The 22,451-nt window shown below is 35.6% G+C and overlaps 1 protein-coding gene and 1 pseudogene across 2 annotated transcripts in view; both read right to left on the reverse strand.

Annotated features, from left to right (window-relative positions):
• The window catches only part of LOC103981737 (probable LRR receptor-like serine/threonine-protein kinase At5g59680), a 28,984-nt gene extending 15,885 nt beyond the window's left edge, over positions 1–13,099 (reverse strand). For both annotated transcript variants that reach the window (XM_065103996.1, XM_065103995.1), the window contains exons 1-10: positions 13,001–13,099; positions 12,294–12,840; positions 10,691–11,163; positions 8,770–8,905; positions 8,577–8,648; positions 6,963–7,034; positions 6,722–6,793; positions 6,569–6,649; positions 4,231–4,370; positions 3,877–4,130 (exon numbers count right to left, since the gene is read on the reverse strand). In XM_065103996.1, the coding sequence (XP_064960068.1) occupies positions 3,877–4,130; positions 4,231–4,370; positions 6,569–6,649; positions 6,722–6,793; positions 6,963–7,034; positions 8,577–8,648; positions 8,770–8,905; positions 10,691–11,163; positions 12,294–12,840; positions 13,001–13,085 (1,932 nt within the window). In that variant the 5' untranslated portion in view covers positions 13,086–13,099. The remainder of the gene's footprint in view (positions 1–3,876; positions 4,131–4,230; positions 4,371–6,568; positions 6,650–6,721; positions 6,794–6,962; positions 7,035–8,576; positions 8,649–8,769; positions 8,906–10,690; positions 11,164–12,293; positions 12,841–13,000) is intronic.
• A 794-nt stretch (positions 13,100–13,893) lies between these two features.
• Positions 13,894–18,689, reverse strand: LOC135609028 (ATP-dependent 6-phosphofructokinase 3-like; annotated as a pseudogene).
• Positions 18,690–22,451: the final 3,762 nt, after the last annotated feature.

The raw sequence follows: 22,451 nt of genomic DNA on the forward strand, positions 1-22,451 counted from the left end.
CTTGCCCCCTTTTTTGTTTCTGTTAGTTTGGCAAGTCTCATAGTCCCACATCGGGAAAATCAGGTTTGTTATCTCCTATTGGAACTATAAATAAGGGTTTGGACTTTGAAGTCAGATGCACCACAAGAAAAACCTAAGTGTTTGCTTTGGGTTTAAGTCCACACTCAGTTAAATAGTTTGGGCTTATAGTTTGAGTTTTTCTTGTTTAATAGATTTGGGTGTTTTATGGCCTAAGAATATCTTCCTAAGGCATTTGTAATAGTCTCTCTTTTATAGTAGTGATTTGCTCCTCTTTCCTCCGTGGATGTAGGTCAAGGTCAATTGACCGAACCACGTAAATATGGTGTTTTTGTCACTTTTATCTTTTCGCTTTATTATCTTTGTTGGGTTGCCAAAATTACCCTTTGGTAAATTTTCTAGGGCTAGCTCTAACAAACTGGTATCAGAGCCTGGTTTCGGAATCTTTTGACAACGATGACAATAACAAAGATCATTTTCGAGAAATTTGACAGAAATGTCAACTTCGACATGTGGCAACTCAAGATGGAGGCCATTCTGGTTCAAGACGGAGTTGATTTGGCACTACAAAGAGCTGAGAACATTCCAGATGGTACGTCAAAAGAAGATCTTGCAGGTATGGATAAGAAGGCCCGATCCAGCATTATTCTAAATCTCTATGACGAGGTTTTACGGGAGGTAGCTACGGAGACTACGGCTAAGAGCATGTGGGACAAGCTTAAAGCCTTGTATATGAAGAGGACAGTAGAGAATCGTCTCTACTTAAAGCAGAGTTTGTATATGCTTCGAATGACTGAAGGTACATCTATACTCTCACATCTTGATAAATTTGATTCCTTGGTTATGGATTTGGAGAATATAGATACAAAAATTGATGATGAGGATAAGGCCCTATTACTTTTGTGTTTTCTTCCTCAATCTTTTAAGCATTTCCGTGATACTATGATTTATGGAAAAAAAATAATTTCGTATCAAAAAATTAAATCTGCACTAAAATCTAAGGAGCAGATAGACAGATATATCATTGGGGAAAGTAGAGGAAATCAGGCTGAGGGTCTGGTTGTTAGGGGTAGAATGGATAAAAGAGAATTTGACAATAGAAGATCTAAATCTAGATCTAAATTCAGACATAGAAATTTGAAATGCATATATTGTCATAAAATAGAGCACATTAAGGCTGATTGCTTTAAATTGAAAAATAAATTAAAGCAAAAGGAAAAAATTGTTGAGAAAACTACTAAGTCTGCTGAAGCTAGTGTAGCAGCTGATAAGAATGATGGAAATATTTTCTTTGCTACTGATAACAAGACGAGGTCTAAAAATGAATGGATTTTAGATTCGGGTTGTTCTTATCATATGTGTCCTAATAGAGATTTGTTTTCCACATATGAATCTTGTAATTGTGGAATTATTTTGATGGACAATAATGCAGCATGTGATGTTGTTGGTAGAGGAACAATCCGAATTAAAATGCATGATGGTATTGTGAGAATGCTCACTAATGTTAGACATGTTCCCGATTTAAAAAAGAATCTCATCTCTTTAGGCACCCTAGAGGCCCTTGGGTGTAAATACACAACTGAAGGTGGAGTTATGAAAGTTTCTAGAAGTGCCCTTATTGTTATGAAAGCTTGTAGGTCTGGTAGCTTATATATTTTGTAGGGAACTACTGTCACAGGCTCGGTTACAGTCTCGTCATCATCATTGTCTGATTCTGACATCACCAAATTATGACATATGTGTTTGGGTCATATGAGTGAAAAAGGTTTGAGCATATTGAGCAAAAGAGGTCTACTTTGCGGACAGAGTACTGGGCCACTGGATTTTTGTGAACACTGTATTTTTGGAAAGCAGAAAAGAGTCAGCTTCAATTCTCCGACAGTTCACAAAACAAAAGGTACTCTTGACTATATTCATTCAGACCTTTGGGGTCCAGCTCATGTTCAGTCTAAGGGTGGTGTTAGGTATATGTTGACTTTCATTGATGATTATTCCAGGAAAGTTTGGGTTTATTTTTTGAAGCATAAAAATGATATTTTTCTAACCTTTAAACAATGAAAGGCTTTGATTGAGAAGCAAACAGGTAAACAGATTAAGCAGCTTCGAACAGATAATGACATGGAATTTTGTGAATGTGACTTTAATGAATTCTGCAAAAATGAAGAAATCGTTCGGCATCACACTGTTAGGATGACGCCTCAACAAAATGGTGTGGCCGAACGTATGAACATAACACTCTTGGAGAGAGCAAGATGTATGATCTCAAATGCAGGGTTGACAAAGGACTTTTGGGCAGAGGCGATTACTATGGCCTGTTACGTTGTCAACCGCGCTCCTTCTGCAGCACTTAACTTTAAAACTCCGGAGGAAGTTTGGTCAGGTACTCCTACTGATTACTCTGATTTAAAAATTTTTGGGTGTCCAGCATACATGCATATAAATAAAGGAAAATTAGAGCCTCGAGCTAAAAAATGCATTTTCCTTGGGTATACTTCTGGGGTGAAAGGATACAGATTATGGTGTTCTGATCCCAAATCCCCAAAATTTATAATCAATAGAGATGTTACTTTTGATGAATTGTCTATGTTATCTTTCAAAGAGGAATCTACTAGTTGTATAAATGATAGTGCACAGAAGCAGGTGGAGCTTGAGATTTGTAGTTCAGATTATTTTAAGTCGAACTCTTCTACTCAAAGAATGCTAATAGATGGTCCCGATTCTACTGATGCAGATAATCCAGAGGAAGAGCAATATTCCATAGCCAAAGATAAACCACGGAGAAATATTCGACCACCACAAAGATATGCAAATTTGATTGCATATGCTTTGTCTGTTGTAGAAGAAACAAGTGAAGTTGGTGAGCTTACTTCCTACTCAGATGTAGTTTCTTGTGATAATTCCGCTAAGTGGTTGATTGCGATGAATGAAGAAATAGAATCTCTCCTTCAGAATAGAACTTGGGATCTTGTGAAGTCGCCTTCGAGTAAGAAAATTGTTGGATGCAAATGGGATACTATTGCTGAGGGAAAGGTTCTTGTTCAGAAAATTCATACGAAGGACAATCCAGTTGATATACTTACGAAGCCTCTTCCAGTTTACAAATTCAAGCAGTGCTTGGACATGATTGGTGTTCATTGTTTGTGATTGTCCGTTGAGGCTTTTATGAAGAATGTAGAGCAAGTTTTGTTTGGACATGCTAAGGTGGAGATTTGTTAGTTTGGTAAGTCCCATAGTCCCACATCGGGAAAATCAGGCTTGTTATCTCCTATTGGAACTATAAATAAGGGTCTGGACTTTAAAGTCGGATGCACCACAAGAAAAACCTAAGTGTTTGCTTTGGGTTTAAGTCTACACTCAGTTAAATAGTTTGGGCTTATAGTTTGGATTTTTCTTGTTTAATATTTTCGGGTGTTTTATGGCCTAGGAACATCTTCCTAAGGCATTTGTAGTAGTGATTTGGTCCGTGGATGTAGGTCAAGGTCAATTGACCGAACCACGTAAATCTGGTATTCTTGTTGCTTTTATCTTTTCGCTTTATTGTCTTTGTTGGGTTGTCAAAATTACCCTTTGGTAAAGTTTTTGGGGCTAGCTCTAACAGTTTCATCTTGTTCTTTAACTAATATTTGTGAAATTTTTTACTCTGTATTTGACTTCGACCATACATTTGGGTTCAATTTTACATGTCAAGTTTAAATCGGGGAGAGAGGAACGTTAGACTTCATGAATATATTTGACTCTTTACTACCAACTTAAGGTTTTCGGGATTTGTGACAACCCAATAAAAAAATTTTATCGAGTAACAATCACACTCAAGTCATCTAATAGTCTTATTTCGAAGGTCAAATAAAATTTCTATACCTCAGCCAAAAATTCCTTCATTCCTTGTGGTGATGATACAGAACGCATCTTGATCGCAACTTGCTTTCCAGTTTCCAAGCAACCATGATAAACCATGCCGAAACCTCCTTTCCCGATGACCGTTGTAAACTTATTGGTTATGTTCTCCAACTGTGTGTATGTAAACTGCCTACTCTCAAATGAAATTTGATGCTCTCTCTGCTGAGAGTAGACTACAACACTACGTGGCTGCACAGAGGTATTAGAGGACCGACCTATCAGAAAAGAACAAGAAGTTGACCATTAGCACTCAATGCAGAATTTGAAAATGACGGTGTCGTACACCAAGCTCATTTTTTCTCTTCAAATTATTACCTTGCTGCTTTCTGATGTTCCATACCACAGTTACCAATATTACCACAAGAAGTAGCAGCCCAGACACTGCTGCAATAATTACAATGATAGCTATTTTGGACCTTGATGAAGATGCTTTGTTACAGCCATTTTTGTCAAGCCTGACATCAAGAATGTTTAAAAACTATCGTCAGTTGATGTAAGCTCCATATAGGCAGTAGGGAAAAGTCTAGCAGCAATCAACACTTGTTCAGTTATTGCATGACATTAGTGAATAGAGCTAGAAGATGGCAAGTGCACAACATTAATCCCGATAACCCTTACTCTAAATTTCACTTGTAAAAGGAGGTTCAAGACGACGATCTTAGTAGACTCCAAAATCATATCGTGAGTTTAACAAACAACCACAATAACAACAAAGCTAAGTCTCAATTATTTGGGATTGATTTCATGGATCTTTTGTCGTCATTCAAATCTGTCATATAACGAGTTAAATATATAAAAAATAATTTATGCCACCCCAATCATTCTAACAAGCTATATTTCCTACCTTAGAATGATTAGGAAATATAACTAGCCTTTTTGTCAACTAAAAGTCGTTCACCAAACATGCAATTCAACTAGCCTTTTTGCCAACACTTTTTCACCAACCAACAAACAGAGAAAGAACACAAGCCTCTTTCAAACTGCAACACTATCTGAAGATCCAAAAATTATAAAAATCTTTTTTGTCAAAAAAATCTAAAAATCAATCAGCTTTAACCAGCTGTGTGTTTCATGCCAATTTTCGCACATAAAAAATTGCCAAATCTTGTGCATGAGTATTTCAGTTGGTATTGTTTAATTTTAAAAAATAGTTAAGCATAGAAATAACCCATGGTAACATTACCCCCCAAGTAACTCAGTGTTTCAATTACAAGCCTATGGTTTAAAGAATTTGGTAAATGGATTATGATTTTGTCCAGTTGCATATTCTATTGACCATTTGTGCTTCATTGCTCTATTGTTTCTTTATTTCTTTGTAAACTATTTATATGCTTACCTTGTCCGTTGGGAATTCACTCGAGTCAATAATAACACATGGAAAGGATGTTTGGGGTGGTAAGACAACATATTCACATGATGACCCATTATTCATTAGCTTAAGCTTTTGCATTGTGGCATCCTTGTGTGTGTATGTGCATGAGCCTTCTTATTGGTAGGAGACTTTGGGTCCGATCACCCACCCCCGCGACAAGTGGCATTAAAGCTCATATATTGGTTTGTATAGATCAGTGCCAGACTCAAGAGACATTAGAATGTGAAATGGCTAGTGTCTAGTTCATGAGCCAAGTAAGAAGTCGTGTGTTCAGATGTGATTAATTTGCTTGGTGAGATAGGTTTGATTTCTACGGTGTGATTTATTTGGAAGCCCATAATCCATAACTTGTGGACATCATATGGCTGACCCATACAGGAAACCATGAACAATGTCTTGCACATAGTAAATTGATGAGATTGTTGGGTGTTCAGTTTGGATTCAAGCGTTTGTTGGGTACTAATTTGTGATTAGATAGATTTACATGTGAAAGATATGAGATTAAGTAAATTCATTGTAGTATGCACTTGTGAGTATGGAAAAGATATTGAATATATATGAGACTTGCACAAAAAGGGGGTGGCCTAGTGCATAAAGCTCTGGAAATGCTAGATTTGGGAGGATCAATGTACATAGTCTTGCCCATATAAGCAAAAAGACTGTTGTTGATGTGTGTGCAGTGTGTCTGGGAACCTCGCTGATGTTCGCATGGAACCTTCTATTGGCAAGGGAATTTGAGTAAGATTCTGCTTCCAAGACTCTCATCATGTTCAAATCAACACTAATGTATTCACATCTATATTTTGTGCTTTACACAAGGCAAGCCTTATTCCTTTCAGGAAGAAATTTGCATAATGGCTTTCCACCAGGTACACAGTTTCCATACATTTCTGGAAGTGACTAATTAGTACAAGGAAGCAACTTAGGTAAGACGAGACCAATGCAGAAATGGAGGAGAGTGGAAGTAAGCTTCAGGTACTTTAGTAGTTCCATGGCATAGAATGTCTGATATGAATAATCAAAGTGGTATATGATGCTACTGCTTTATAAGAAGAATGGACAACCTATGTGACCACATACAAAAGTACTTCTTGATATGATCTAGAATTCTGGTGAGTTCTGGGAGTGCCGTATTATGTTGGCACAAGTACCTTTTCACCAAGTAAGATATATTTGGAATAGTTTCCGTGGACAAAAGGAATGCAGTCTGGTAGGATGAGAACACAATATTTATTGATATAATCCCTAAAACATACATGAGCTTGATAAAAAAAAACAAACCTGAGTGTAAGTAACCCAGCATCTGACCTTTTGCAGAGTTTTTCAGGAACAGATCCATTGAAATTGTTTCCTGCCAAATTTCTGAAACAATACATTGCTCTTCAATATTCCTATTTTTCATCTATGTTCCGGATCAAAAGTTGAATAACTTACAGAATTTGGAGTGATACAAGATTTTCAAGAGAATCGGGTACTGTTCCTGTTAAATTGTTAAAAGACAAATCTCTGCGATATAACGTAAAAAATAATCACTATCAAGCAGCAAAAGTCCTTGAGAATCAAAAATTAATCCAGTGAACTTGAATTTTGTCAAGTGATTGCTTGAAACAGCATAAACTTTTGACGTTAATCTTATATATCAAAAGCCTGCAAAACTTTGATGCGAAACACTTACAGGACAACGAGAGATGATAAACTGCCTAGAAAATCAGGTATTGCTCCACTAAAGTTGTTGTGAGACAAGTCCCTGGAATTGAAATTATATATTGATCATTTAGTGCGTGAACAGCTCGACATAACAACTGTGCTCTCTGCATTACATGAAGTCAACAGTCTACCTTCCAAAATTGGAATCATAATTAAAGCTAACTGATGAACAGAAAGTTTTGCTGGATAAATATACAACACCATTCAGACCCGAGTGATTCATATGAAGACATGATTTCCTGTTCATCTAGCATGGAAAGCCATGTGTCTTTTTAGCTGTAATATTCTGAGCAATACCAGAAGAAGGCTCTCGTACAGCTCCCATTTGGTTATCCATAGTGTGGTCAAGATATATGATTGATTTGTCTTTAGGCATAATCATTGAAAGTTTACAGTCAATACAACAACAAGAAAGGCGTAAGTCCCAACATGAAATTGCAGTCAATACAAGCAAAAAATGCTTCTAGTGCTCTGACATGCAGCGGGCTTGTACCCATAATGTGATTGGTGTTGTCAAAGTGTATTTACATCCTTTACAGTAGCTTAAACCATTCATAAAGCCATATGTTCTTTAGCACATGAAGCTTGTTTCTCACGCAAGAGCTTCTTAACATGCGAACTGCAGTAATTTAGCCTCTAGGTTTAAGTCTTAAATGTACAGATCATATCGAGATCTCCAAGAAGCATTCCGACCTTCTATGTTGAATAATGCCTTTTGTAAAGGGAATAGAGGCAATAGGTAAGATAAGCTAGTCAGTGTAAACCCACAAAAAAATGCCTGCAACCATTGAATGACATGTAAGCACCCTTTGGTGCACAGTTATTAACTAGCTGATTTATGTTGCAATGTAAGCATAAGCTGTGTGTTGTTTCCTTAACTTGCATAACTGAAACACTAAAACCATTTCAAGAACACCTGTTATAATGTGGTTCTGCATTATGTGGTGGTCATGCCTATAGAGCCCCTTTTTCCAGCAACTGCTTAGAGGATCACTTCCGTTTAGCCCATGCATTGTCTGAGAGATTAACAACTGGACGAAAATAGACATCATACCTATCTATTTCTTGATCGATGATCATTATACTTTGTTGACCAAGTTACGACTGGAACATCAGTAGAAAAAAGTTAGTCATCTAAGGTGTGACAGCCTGTGTTGATGTTTATTACCTTGGCAGGCAGATTTTTTCTAGCCTTCCCTGAGAATCGAACAGTGGACATTAAACTGGTACGGACCAGGAGAATTAGTTACTAATTAAGCAACTGTATATATCTTACTTCCTGCAGTCGTGCAAGATTTAAATTTTATAAGGTAGCATTGATATCGATCAGAGAAATTAACCCATGGCACATTACTGGTATTGGCTCAGATAATTATTTGTTACTGGTTAGTCATGGTGATGCTTTACATTGTGGATCAAATTAAGAAGTTTGCTTATGCAATATACTAATTGTCTCGTTCAACATTGCTGACAGAAATATGATATTAGGAGAAGCAATCTGGGTCGTTGACTGAAATATTTCAATAACTTATAACCCAAATTACTTGCTCTAGAAAAGAGAACAAAAGCCAGTTGCACTTACAGGTACTTGACAGCTTCAAGCATGGCAAAAGAGATGTATATTTCACCAGTCAATCCTGTGGAAGTCAAATTTCTGCAAAATATTGCATTTTACAAAACATATTTTGAGTACAAGTTTTAATAATAGCCTCAATGATTCCATCAAATGAATTTTTTTCTCCCTCTTTTAAGTTTCTTGAACACAGAACACTTACATATTTGTGATCCTCGGTGGATCAGTATTGTAGCTACAATTCAAGCCATCCCATACGTATGCTTTTGGAGCACATGGATCACCCATCCAATTTCTCTTAAGTTGATAGTGTGATTTGATTGCCATCATGGCGTCAACTGGTATCCAGGAAAATACAAGAATTAACACGCATTAGTGTATACTAGGAACATGATTTTTTTAATAGAAAATAGTCACTAATTAAAATGCCCATTTTAATTTGGTATCAGGTGTTCCCAGCCAGTAATGAGATAGAAAATTAGAATAAACAAAATATTTTTGAGTGAGTTGTAGAAATTAAGATGTTACTTATGGTTGCAATCACATATATGACCAAGCATCAATGTAGAATAATAATCTATATATTGATACCACATGTGGGTGTGCTACATAATATTCTCTAATTATTTTCATAAGGCAGTGCTGCAAGTAATTTGTGTCCAATAGCTTCCAAATTTCTTAGATATTTCAAATTGTTAGGCATGGCAAGATTTAGTTATGAATACTCCAGTATTCCTTTTGCTTTTGGACTGGCTACATGCCCAAGTTCAGTTTGTGGAACTTGAATTAAACAGGGAGATACATTAACCAAACTACTCTCTATTCCGAATTCTTATACCACGGTTCAAATTAATTATCAGCAACTCATCTTAAAAATGATTTATCAGAAATGCCAGGATTTAGTATTTGTATTCTAAAAGCTGTAACTAGACATATCATTTCCAAGAAAAATAACCAAACAAATCTTGTAAAGTCAAGATCGTGTGGAATGAGTAATCAGAAATAGCTAGACTATCCATGTTAAGACACATGGAGTTACAGTAAAACTGGCCACAAAAATTGATCTTTTGGTTCTCAGCATGCTCTGTTCCAGATAGCTATGCTGTTGGAATGAGACTTTACCACTGCAAGTAAAGCTATTCTTATTTAAATTCAAAAGAGTATCATTTTCATAATTCAACACTTGAATGGTGCTTTGTGGTCAAACTACTACAACTTGTTTGGGTACTCCATCCTCAGTAGGAACCAGTTTTGCAAAATTGAAGGAAAAAAAGAGGAACGTGCGATCCCTGGAATCTTAGACTCACTGTCCAAAATTTGGATAAGCACGTACAGTCAACGTGAGCTATTAGCATAGTCACAGTTATTTCCATTTCAAAAAAAAAATCCAGATAACGTATGTAGAAAATTATCCTGTCTGCTTGGCAGATTGAATCTTATGATCCACCAATGGACCAGCATGCTTTGAAGTCTTATTCCAATCTGAAATTTGCAACACAAACAAATATGATATTGAGTGCAGAGCCTGACTCACTAAATGGTGCAAAGTAATTGCAAAAGAAATGATGTGAAGACAATTAGTATCCATCCAATTTAGCACAATTACAAATAGAAAGTATTGGATATGCTTTCACTCAAAGTTTGCTCAACGGTTTCCAATTAGTATCCATCCGTGGGCTTGGCGAACACAATCAGATCAGATCAAAATTAGCCTAACCTAAAGTCGGGCTGCATTAAAAGAACCCATTCTTCCATCTTTTCTTTCTGTTTTATCATTAAATTTACAACTCTTAAAATGTTGGATTCCTTTGTCTTGATTAAAGGAAAATGTGGTTTGTTGTAGTCGTTGCGACTCAAACTATTCCCATCTTGTCACTTAGTTGAACCCTCTATCTATTAGTCCGTACAAGGTAGAGTTCTAAAACATAAAAAACTGCTGCAGAGAAGACTGGCAATTCACAATCGACACGCGAAAAAATGAAAACACGGACATCAATTTTCCTGATCTGACATATTAGCAATGATAATTATTAATTTGGCTGCATTCTTGATGACAAGAAACAAAGATAAAGCTTCGATTACTTGAAGGTGAAGGAGAAGGCGAGAAGGCTGCAGCGCCTTACCGTCTCCGGAATCGGTGGCGGCTTGTGTGAGCTGCATCAACGAGTAGACCTCGAACGCGTTGATGATGGGCGGGAGGGTGGAGTCGCTCGTCGCGTTCAGAACGTATTCGTACCGAGAAGATCCCTTGAATGGCACGACGTCGCGAATGCCGCCAGCCGAACGGTAAGGCGGACTGTATGAGATATACCACAAATGCCCATTGCGGGTGATGTTGAACACCCTCGTCGCGTTTCCCGTCAGTTTCTGGAGTTCGGTGAAGTACAGAATGGTGTAAAGCTCGTCGTCGAGGGAGACGGAGTCCCAGGAGAAGGCCAGTTGCGAACCACTGACCGGAGCCACCGCCGTCTGCATCACGGCGGACGGCGGCTCAAACATATTGCCGCTATTGTTCACCGTCGAGATGGAGGACAAGTTGGACCAGGAGGGATCCGTCAAGGGCTTCCAAACGCGATCGTAAGGGTCGTCCGGGAACCTGTTCATGATATCTCTCAACGTTTCTGAAATAAAATTGTATCTCCTTATTTGGGTCAATCGGTCCATCGCCCGTTTCACATACCAGACCTCAGAAATCAGGTCGCTTACTAGGGGAATCTGAGATTGCTCCCATGGGCTTAGAGGCTTTTTTGCCCATTATGTGCAGACACAGCTTTCAAGGGGAAAATATGAGGAAAACATACTTCATTTATTAAATGGATCGATAGAAGGGCGATTTCTTGCAAAAAGATTCTCATTTTTATTTTTTTAAACATTATTTTCTTTTATTTTTTTTCTAAATAGTATTTTTATTCAATAAATACCTGAAATTTTTGCTTACAAAAGTAGAATGTATTTTTTTCTCTCGTTATAATGCTTTAACCACCACCACCACAACAACAACAACAACAAAATCTATTTAAAAAAATTATAAATAAACCAAACAGAATCGAAATGTATTATAAATCATTTGATATATCATTCAAATAGATATTTATAATAATTTATGAATAATATCACTTAAAAAATAATAAAAAAATTAACTTTTATATATATATATATATATATATATATATATATATATATATATATATATATATATATATATATATATATATATATATATATATATTGGATGAGGTTTCTAACCCTTAACCTTTGGTAACTTGATTTGGTACATCATCACTAAACCAATAGTTAAGATAAAAATACTATAAAACCTACTTGAAAATATTGTCAATGACCCAAATAAATTGTTGACCTTGACCACATCAATTCCAAGCCCAAAATATATGGTTTTGTAACAGTTTACAATAGGTATAATATGATATCACTTACGATATTTTTTTGATCTTACTTATAGTGTTTTCAATACCTCAATAAAAATATTATAAATGAGTCAAATGAAAATTACTATGATAATTCAAAATTAGAGGAAAATTAGCAGAAAATTTTGATGGAAATAGTTGGTGAAGAGTATTTTGAATAATTTTTTGAAATAAGGATCCTATTTGGGAAAATCCAAAAGAAATGACGTTCTTTAGAAAAAAAAAAAAAAAAATTGAAGACGTCTTCTAAGAAAAATCGCCATTCACAGAAACAAAATAAAGAAGTGTATGTTTCGCTTACCTCACGGAGTCGGATGCTCCCATGTTGCGCCGTGTGACGAGAACCACAGACTGCGAAGCATTCACGTATTTCCCGTAATCACCGTTCTCAAATGGCCGCAACTCCAAGGAAGATATAAAAGGAGTTCCACCCCCAGTATTAACCAAACAAACTGATGTGGAATTGGCAGTAGCAAGACTCAAAGCCTCGGCCGTATAGATAGCAGATGGATCGGAGATGTTCATCGTCTTCCAATGATTGACTCCGATGTGAAGATCAAATTGTATCTGGCTATTCTTGCCATCGTAGTTCCCGTACATGAAAGTTGCTCTGACAAGATACGTACTGTTCTGAGGCACAGGCTTTAAGGTGTAGCAATTCCGGAGTCCATCCGGAAAGCTTCTGAGATTGACTTGTAGCGTTGGAACAGAGGAGTTTATGTAGTTTGATTGGATGTAGAAATCTGATCCCACGTCGATAAATCGGTCATCGGAGACGTATGCTAAACTTGTACTGTGATCGACGTAATCAGATTTGGAATTCCCACAGTCGATGCTTATAAAGCCAGCTAAAAAGAAAAGAATCACAACGATTAATTGCAATCGGTTCAGTATTGTTTAGTACCACGAGCATGATATTATATCTATATTTCTCCCTTTACTATAAACTAATTATCGATGAAAGATAAAAAGACAAAAAAATGAAAGGTGATCGCCATGAGCGCTGACCTTGCGGCGACTGGCCATGAGCAGCAGGAATGGTGGCGGCGATGGCAAAGAAAAGAGCAACCAAGCACGAAGATGATGATGCCATGTTCCAAGTTCCAAGTGTCGTTGCTGAGTTCTAGCGGTGATTTATATTCGATGGTGGACGCGTTCGTTAACGTAAGCACATCGCAATCAAAAGAGAAAAAAACCTCGTTAGTTGTAGCTACGTGAGCACATCGCAATCCAAACAGTTCACGATTTATCGCAACGCGAGCACGTTTCCTAATCGACAGTTGCCTTGTTTTGTCGGTTGCTTCTAACTTGGCCTACTCACAGGAACAGCAAAAGATGTTGGGTTGCACCGAAAATATGAAACGTGTATACAGAGTGACCGGGTCCCGCTTTTCACGGATTCTTTGTAAGAGCCGCACTGGTTTAGCGCGTGACCTCACTTATGATCCGACACCCGATCCGTCAATCCTAAATGCGTCAACGGCGTACGGGCGGGTCAATTGGGCAAATGACCAACGCAAGACTTGTAAGAAACTAAATAGAAAGGAAAATACTTTTCTAAGATAGATAGCAATATTTTTATTATTTTCTTACTATCTTATATCAGAATCACTGCCAAGTGTATGTATAAGAGGACTGGTCGTTGAACTGATCCTCTCGGGAGGCGCGAGTCTAAGGACTGGTCGTTCAACTCATGTGTCAAAGGTGCATCATCATCATCATCTTCCAAAGGGCGTCGATCGGTGAAGTTCCAAACGTTCCGAGTTACAGGGTCATGGCTTCATCCCGGTAATTAAATTCATACTTGCCATGTCTGAGAATGATAACCTTTCATCAAAAATCAATTTTCCAAGAACGTTTCTGATATTTCAAGGCTCGTGAGCATCCACATAAACCATATTTCATCCATTAACTATCCCAACAGTGAATCCTGCCATTGCCCCCATGAACAGCAGAACTTGGTGCCAAAAGTGTGCAGTAGACATTCGTCAGATGCATTACTTGGAATTGCACGAATCATGTACGTCGGATCTGCATTTCAAGCTGCATGTTAGACCCAGTTATTTACTGGAACTAAATATGCAGATAGCCAAGTCTACCCATGTACCTACCTACCTATATATTCAAGATTAATTCTCATTTTTTGCCTGCTTGCTTGTAAAGTAATCCTACGAGACAAAGATACGTGCAATCTTGTGTTCAGATTTGCAACGATATTTTGCATTCTTCACAAAACTTCAACCGGACACTGTATTTTGCAATGTAATGCTTAAAGAGAAACGTCCATCACTATCACTAAAAGCATTTGTGAAACTTGAGATTGCACAATCATATCTAAAGCAGGGCATATCTCCATTATTTTGTTATATTTATTAGTCATCAACATGGGATTTTGGGAAATTAATTGATCACATGCAAAACTGAGTATATTTTAGTGGCAAGTGAAATTTAAAGAAGACAAAAAAGTTCCTTGTGTGACTGACTGACTTATCTTGCGGATCTCACCTTTATCTTATGAGATGATAACCATAATCCTACATCAAGAAGCAGCTTGTTTCCGGAAGCATCTTCGTGACCCATGGATCGGATGCTATCAGCCATAAGTTCTTGCCCTGCACCCTCAGCAACCACGATAACCATGTGCCCATTCTCTTTAAGCCGCTTTTCTATATATTCAAAAAGTCCACCTTTGCCTTCCAAATAAAATGGCGATTCTGGTATTAAGCAGCAGTCCTAATAAAATAAGCATGACACGGGGAAGAAGATGTGTCACTATTTAGTGAAAAGAAAAATAAACATAAAGTATGCATTTCAAGATGAAACTTAGAATCTCAAACAAAGGGTCAAGAATCCAGAGACCAAGATGACCAAGAAGTTATCAGACATACCACATCCCTGCTAGCAACAGTAGCATACACTGCAATGAACCCTGCATTATGGAATCTCATTAGATGTAAGTTCTGACACAATATAGTAGGGTAGTTGCTAAATCCATATTAGTACAGACAAAAATCGAAGAGTATGCTTGCTAAATAATGTTAGATCTTCGGATACACAAAACATAACATTACAAAACTTCTCTCTGCTGTTTACAACTCACTCAGACTGTTGGTATAAAAACTCAAAAAAGGAGCTGAATTGCAACTACTTATCGACAATAAAGAGAGAAGCTTTTGGAAAAATAATATATCTTTTTTTTTTCCATCTTCTCATCTTAGGTAAAAAGTTGAACTGCTTGACTGCAAGTTGATGTAGATCTAACATTAATCATTTAAATTACAAAGTACAAAACATAATTGGCCAGTGGGATGAAGCTATTTTACTAAGAAATGAACTTTACCACCTTAGCAACCCATTAGCTTCACAACACCTATACCATTCTCCATGCTTTTTCCGCTTCTACATGTGCAGCGTTGATGGCACGCTGGGCCTCTTCAACAGCAGTATCGAAACCAAAGGACTTGTCAATAACCTGAATTAAAAAAGAATGTTCTTGCAAATTATATACTGCAAGCGCTTAACATGGAAAGAATGTGCCATCATACAATCGCATGAAGTACAGTTAACATAGAAAAAGCAGTGCCGCAATGTCATTATCTGTTGTCTTTGGAATACCAGCAATTGCAAGTTTGAGGCCACGTCTTCGAATTTCCTAGACAACAAGAAAAGGAACATAAAAGGTTTAGACTCACTTATCTTATCGATTATAGAATAGACTATATCATTGCTCAACATGCGAAAGATTAAATATGAGAAAGAATTTCATATTCTCTCCAGAGCAGCAATACAAGCTAAGTGCATCACTTTTCCCATTGTAAAGGAGACAGATTTTGGACAACAAACAAAAAGATAAAAGAGTTACTATGGGAAGGCAATATTTTTCAGTCCTTGATCATCAGGGACTAGGGCAGATTGTTACATCACTATTGAAACAAAAAAACATTACATCATGTTATGAAATCTTAGCTTACAAGTGAGGTTCTGTAATTGCAATAGTTTACAGTGCATAAAACTCTATTTTTTCTGCTTCCTGATTCAATTACCTCAAAAATCACAGCAGCTCCCTTTTGGGTTCCATCTCCTCCTATAATATAAACCGGAGGAAAGAGAAACCACCTATAAATCAACTTCTAAAATATAAAAGACTGTAAATCCTTCAGCTGAAAAATATAATAAAAACACTAAGATGCATCATACTTCAACAAATTACCTGATTTATATCCTGAATGTTGTCAACGATCTTTATAGCATCATGACCACCTCGTGATGTGCCAAGGATTGTGCCTCCCCGTTTATGGATATCATTGACACTCTTTGGAGTCAAAGGTATAGTGTTGCGAGCATAAAATCCCCTATATCCACCCTATGGATGATATTGACCAAGTTAGTGCAAGAATACAGATGGTGGTGACCAAGTCAGTTAATGCATGAATGATATCAAATCTACAACAAGCATAAATGACCAACACAAAAGGAAGAAATTTGAAGTAAATCGCCATAAAAATCATTAGTGAAACTTACTAATGAAGTGGCCAACTTTCTTGTTCCTCACCTGTATACCAACCATCATTTTGACACCATACATGTAGGACAGTCCACAAACTACGTCCTTGATCACTGTATTAAGCCCAGGGCAAAGGCCTCCACAGGTTAGAATGCATGCATAAACATCTTCTGGCCCAAAATATACCTGAAATAAAATGCAAACAACCTGTCAATTAAGATTCTCCGCAGCACTTGGCTGATTAGCATCTATGTCGTGTAGCATACCCTCTGACGAGGCTCGCCTCGTTGAAAATGGATTCCTCCAGGAATGCTTTTCTGAACAACAATCTGCAGAGTCCAGAGAACAGAAGTTCAAGAATCAATATCCTGGAAATAACAGATTACTGATATCAAAATTTTTCCATCAATGTTTCTCACCTTTTGTGGAACAGTATCATCCTCATTAACAAAGTGCTTCCAGGAAAAGGGAAACAATTCTGTAATTTATTGTCTTATAAAGAAAAAGGAACTGAAGTTATCATTCCGATGAAGAAATCATCACATACGTACTTGACGACTGAATAGGCTGGATTGTCTTGCAGTGGATTTCGGTACATCTGTGACAAAGATAATAATCAAAACTTAGGGTAATTTTCATAAAGGAAATAAGAAGCAAGGAAATCATACTCGCATGCATATTTGGAGATAACAACCTTATTGAGAAAGCTACAATAAAAAATACAGAAACCTGACAATTATCAGAGCACTAGTCCTCGTCCTATGTTAGTGACTGATGTACAGAAAAGTTCATCTTGATTAGGTTCTCCGCAATCATTCAATTGAATGTCTTGACATTTATTTTTCAGAAAACCTGTTACTAGTTGTCTTTAGCTGCGGTTGTTCAAGTGCACCAGGTTTCTTTTCATCCAAATGAATCTTTGTAGGAGTTCAATTTTCGTATATTCTCTGCTTCTTGTTCTTTTCATTTTCCGTCTCTGTATCATAATAATGACGCCACAAACCACATATCAGTGAATATTTTGCACTATAAACCCTCATCGTTACCACAAGCACCACAGCGGTTCCTTCCGTGGGCTCCAATCAAAAAATGATTTAGGGTTCTAACACTCGATATAGCAGAACACAGTGAGCAACCAGGGCTATTATCTGCATTTTCATTTAAAATTAATATGCTAAAATCTTCGCTTCCAACCTCCGACAAACGACAAAGTGACAGGATCAGATCAAGATACCACAATAATTTCATCAAAAAATGCACTATATTCATTGGTCGGCTCCTACAGCTAGAAAACTCAAACTGAACGGCGGACGAGCATATAGACTGATCGAGCATGACTCACTGACGAATCAGGAAGGTAATCAGAAAAATGAGGCACGTCTTCGATAAAGTGCAAGGTAGCTTTCTTGTTGAAGTGTGTAAGCTAACGATTCTTGCTTCCTAATACATTGTGCAAGTTACAAGTTTTGCTTCTTGATATTGGCAAGATAGTGATGTTCAAGATAGCAAGCTCTTTCTTCTCTTTTGAGAAGTGTCATTTTTGCTTTCTTTGCAAAGTGCAAGCTAGCAAAATTTTACATTATTTTGCAACAATCAAGCTAGCAATTTGGCAAGTGTTACTTCTCTTTGAAGTATGAAAGCTAGCAAGTTTTTGAAAAATAATGCAAGATAACGAGCTAGCAAGATACAATGTTTTACATGAAGCAAGCTACATGAAGTACGTTTGCATCTTCTCTTTAGATATGCAAGCATGCAAGCAAGTTTTTGTATCTTCTTGACTTGTGCAAGCTAGTAAATTTACTTTCTAGCAAGTTTTGCTTTCCCTTTGTCATTGTCAAAAAGAAGGGAAGAATACAATTTTGTATCTCTTTATCCCTTTACATCAATTTCTAAATCTTGACAAAGGTAAATATCGGTCTTATTTATGCATCCTTATATTTTCAAATTAAAATATGTATAATTTCAAAATCTTATATTTCATTTTTCATGTACGATACCGAAAAATAAATCAATCGTCATTATGAGCATATCATACATGATACTAAAATATTAAAAATTTTAAGTATTTATCAACATTTTAATCATGATACCAAACATTCATCATTTAAAACATTCATGAAACGCATCATATAATCATAATAAAAAGCACTCTCCCTCAACGATCTTCCTGTCGGTTCGCGAGACACTCCCCATATCCGTCACAGATCTCTGCCTCAGATCGGCGTAGCTGGCGTGCGAAGAGAAGTTGTCTCCGGTGAGCTTCCTCCAGGTGTGGGAATCGTGGCCGGACTCCACGACGACTCTCTGGGTATCAACGGACTCAGTGTCCATGGCGAGGAGAAAGTGACGAGTGTTCGTATGCAGAGGTTAATTTATGGAAGGAGAAGCTTAATTTTTAAAGGGATTTATTGATTGAAACAGACTATATAAATCTCGTTAGTATAGTGTTTTGAAATTATAAAGAATTTTAAGAGAAATATAAAAGAGTTAATCTTGTCCAATTCTTTTTTTATTTAATAACTTTATTCTTCTTCCTATCAAGCTCAAGTTTCAGAGCATAGGTTAAACTACGACCTCTTCCTCAAGTATCATTCAGATCCCCGTATTGATAGAAGAAAATTATGACATGATGTATCCAAGTGAATGTTCTTCTAAGCTCCAAGATATATGGAAGTTTGTAGAAGATAGATTTGTTGAACCAAGTCCAATAAAAGGAGCGATGTATCCAATTGAATGTTCTTCTAAGCTCCCAAGATATATGGAAAGTTTGTAGAAGATAGATTTGTTAAACCAAGTCTAACAGAAGAACGAGCAATGAATGCAGAAGCAAGAAAATAACTCGAAGAAAGAATGAGAAAAATGTCTTATTTACGATCTACCAAGAGTTTGATGATACAATATTCGAGATCATCGCTCTAGCAAATACTTCAAAGGAGACTTGGGAAATGCTTTAAAAAACATTCGATGGTATTGATAAAATTTTGTCTATAAATTTTACGAGTTGAGTTTGAAAAATTACTACAATGTACTTCTTAAACTATTTCTGATTACTTCTCAAAATTTATTTTTATTGTTCATCAAATGAGATGAAATGGTGAATAAATAAGTGATCAAAGAGTAATAGAAAAAATACTAAGATCTCTAGATCCAAAATTTGATTTTATTGTTGTTGCAATTAAAGAATCTAAAGATTTGGAACAAATATCTTTAAAACTTATGGGTTCCTTCAAATTCATAAACAAAAGATTACAAAAAAAGAAGAAGATAAAACTATGAAACAAGCACTACAAATCAAGCTTACTCTTGAAAATAAAAGTGAATCAAATTTTTAAAGAGGAAGAGGACGTGAACAAAAAGGAAGAGAAGGCAGAAATCAAACCAATTAAGAATCTCCAAACAATGAAAGTAATGGAGAAAATTCTAGCCAAAAATTACAACAAGGTACTTCTGATACTTTTGAAACTATTTCTGATTACTTCTCAAAAATCATTTCTATTGTTCATCAAATAAGATGAAATTATGAACAAATAAGTGATCAAAGAGTAATAAAAAAAATACTGAGATCTCTAGATCTAAAATTTGATTTTATTACTGTTACGATTAAATAATTTAAAGATTTAAAATAAATATATTTAAAACAACTTATGGGTTCCCTTCAAGTTCATGAACAAAGGATTACAAAAAGAAGAGAAAATAAAACTATGAAGTAAGCACTACAAATCAAGCTTACTCTTGAAAATAAAAGTGAATTAAATTCTTAAAGTGGAAGAGAACATGGACAAAAAAGAAGAGGAGGCAGAAATCAGACCAATTAAGAATCTCTAAATAATAAAAGTAATAGAGAATATTCTAGCCAAAAAGATCGAGGTTATGATTGAGGACGTGGTAAAGGTCGTGGACATGGCAGAAATTATAAAAGGTCTGAAATACAAGCTATGTTTGCAAAAGGTATGGACATTGCTCCTATGAATGTTATTATAATCCTAATAATAAAGTGATAAGATAAATTTTATTAAGGAAGAAAATAATAAAAATTAAGTTTTGCTAATGACTTATGATAATTTGAAAGATGATCAGTTTATGACATAGTATCTAGATACAAGAACCTCGAATCATATGTGTGACATCAAAGAGCTATTTTCAGAAATAAATACAAGTTATTTTGAGAACATTATATTTAGTGACTTGTTTACAAAATCAGTAAGAGGCAAAGGTAAAAATTTTCTTAGACTTAATAATAGTAAACAAATTATGCATTTTAGATGTTTATTATGTTCCTGATATGAAAAATAATATTCTAAGCTTGAGGTAATTAATTGAAAAAGGTTATGATATTAAGATGAAAGATATGACTCTTTCTACTCGTGATGAGAATAAAAAATTAATCTCACATGTGAAAATAATAAAGAACAAAATGTTTCCTCTGCATTTATATATTTTTGATCGGTAAAATTGTTTTAAAATTGATATTAAGAATATTTCTATACTATGACATCTTATATATGCTCACTTAAATTTTGAAGCTTTGAAACTTCTAGAGAAGTATAATATGGTAATAGGAATGTCAAAAATTAATTACCTATCAAAATTATATGAAGTATGTGTTATAGGTAAGCAAGAAAGAAAGTCTTTCAAAGTCAGAAGAACAAAAAGAACATGACATCGACTTGATTTAGTGCACTCAAATGTTTATGGTCATATTAGTCCAATATCACTTGAAGAAAGCAAGTAAAACATAGGTTTATATGTTAAAAGAAAAGAAAAAAGTTTTAAACAAATTCAAAGAATTTAAGGATTTGGTTAAAAAATAAAGTGGTTGTAAGATTAAATGTTTAAGAACAGATAGAGGTGGTGAATATATATCAAATAAATTTAAATTTTTTTATAAAAATAATAAAATTTTAAATCAATTCACCATGTCATACACACCTCAACAAAATGATGTCTAAGAAAGAAAAAATAGGATTGTACTTAATATGGACCGATGCATGTTAAAAGAAAGAAAAATTCCTAAAGAATTTTGGGGAAATGTTATTGCTTGTGTAGTTTATTTGCTTAATAAGTTTCCTATAAGGCGAATTGATAATTTTACACCAGAAGAAGTGTGGAGCTTGTAGAAACCAAGAGTTGATCATTTAAAATTTTTTGAAAGTGTTGCATTTGCCAAGATATCAAAAGAAAAGAGAACAAAACTAGAGGATAAAAGTTAGAAATGTATTTTGCTACGTTATCCAGAGAATTCCATTGGTTATAAACTCTACAATCCTATCACAAACAAAGTTATGATGTCAAGAGATGTTGAGTTTGATGAGCAATAGATTTAGAACTAGAAAAGTGATAAGCAGCACAAGAAAGCTATAAATTCAGAAGTGGATGATATAATACAAGCAAACATCAAAGTGGCTTTGTTGGAATCATCACCTGAATCAGCTAGTTCATATGATTAAATAAGTTCAATTATAAAAAAGACAAGACCGATTCAGAAGCTATATGATGTGACTCGAATGATTGATACTAACAATGATGAACTTTCTTTATTTTATCTTTTTGTAGGATATGATTCATTAACCTTCGAAGAAGCTTATAGAGAAGAAAAATGATGACAAGCTATGAATGAGGAGATTTATACTATTAACAAAAATGATACATGGGATCTTATTACACTTTCAAAAGACCACCAAGCGAATGGTGTTAAGTAGATCTTTAAAACAAAAAGAAATATAAAAGGAAATGTGAAGAAATATAAGGCTCGATTGGTTGCAAAAGGGATACTAACTGATAATATGGGATTGATTATGAAGAAATATTTGCACCAGTTGCTCGATTGGAGATAATAAGATTATTTATCTCCCAAGCATCTCAAATGAAATGAAAAATTTTATAAATAGATATCAAATCAGCATTTCTTAATGGAGTTCTTGACGAAGAGGTATATATTCAGTAACCCCCCGGTTT

Source organism: Musa acuminata, chromosome BXJ2-4, assembly GCF_036884655.1.
Source record: "Musa acuminata AAA Group cultivar baxijiao chromosome BXJ2-4, Cavendish_Baxijiao_AAA, whole genome shotgun sequence".
Classification (NCBI taxonomy): Eukaryota; Viridiplantae; Streptophyta; class Magnoliopsida; order Zingiberales; family Musaceae; genus Musa; species Musa acuminata.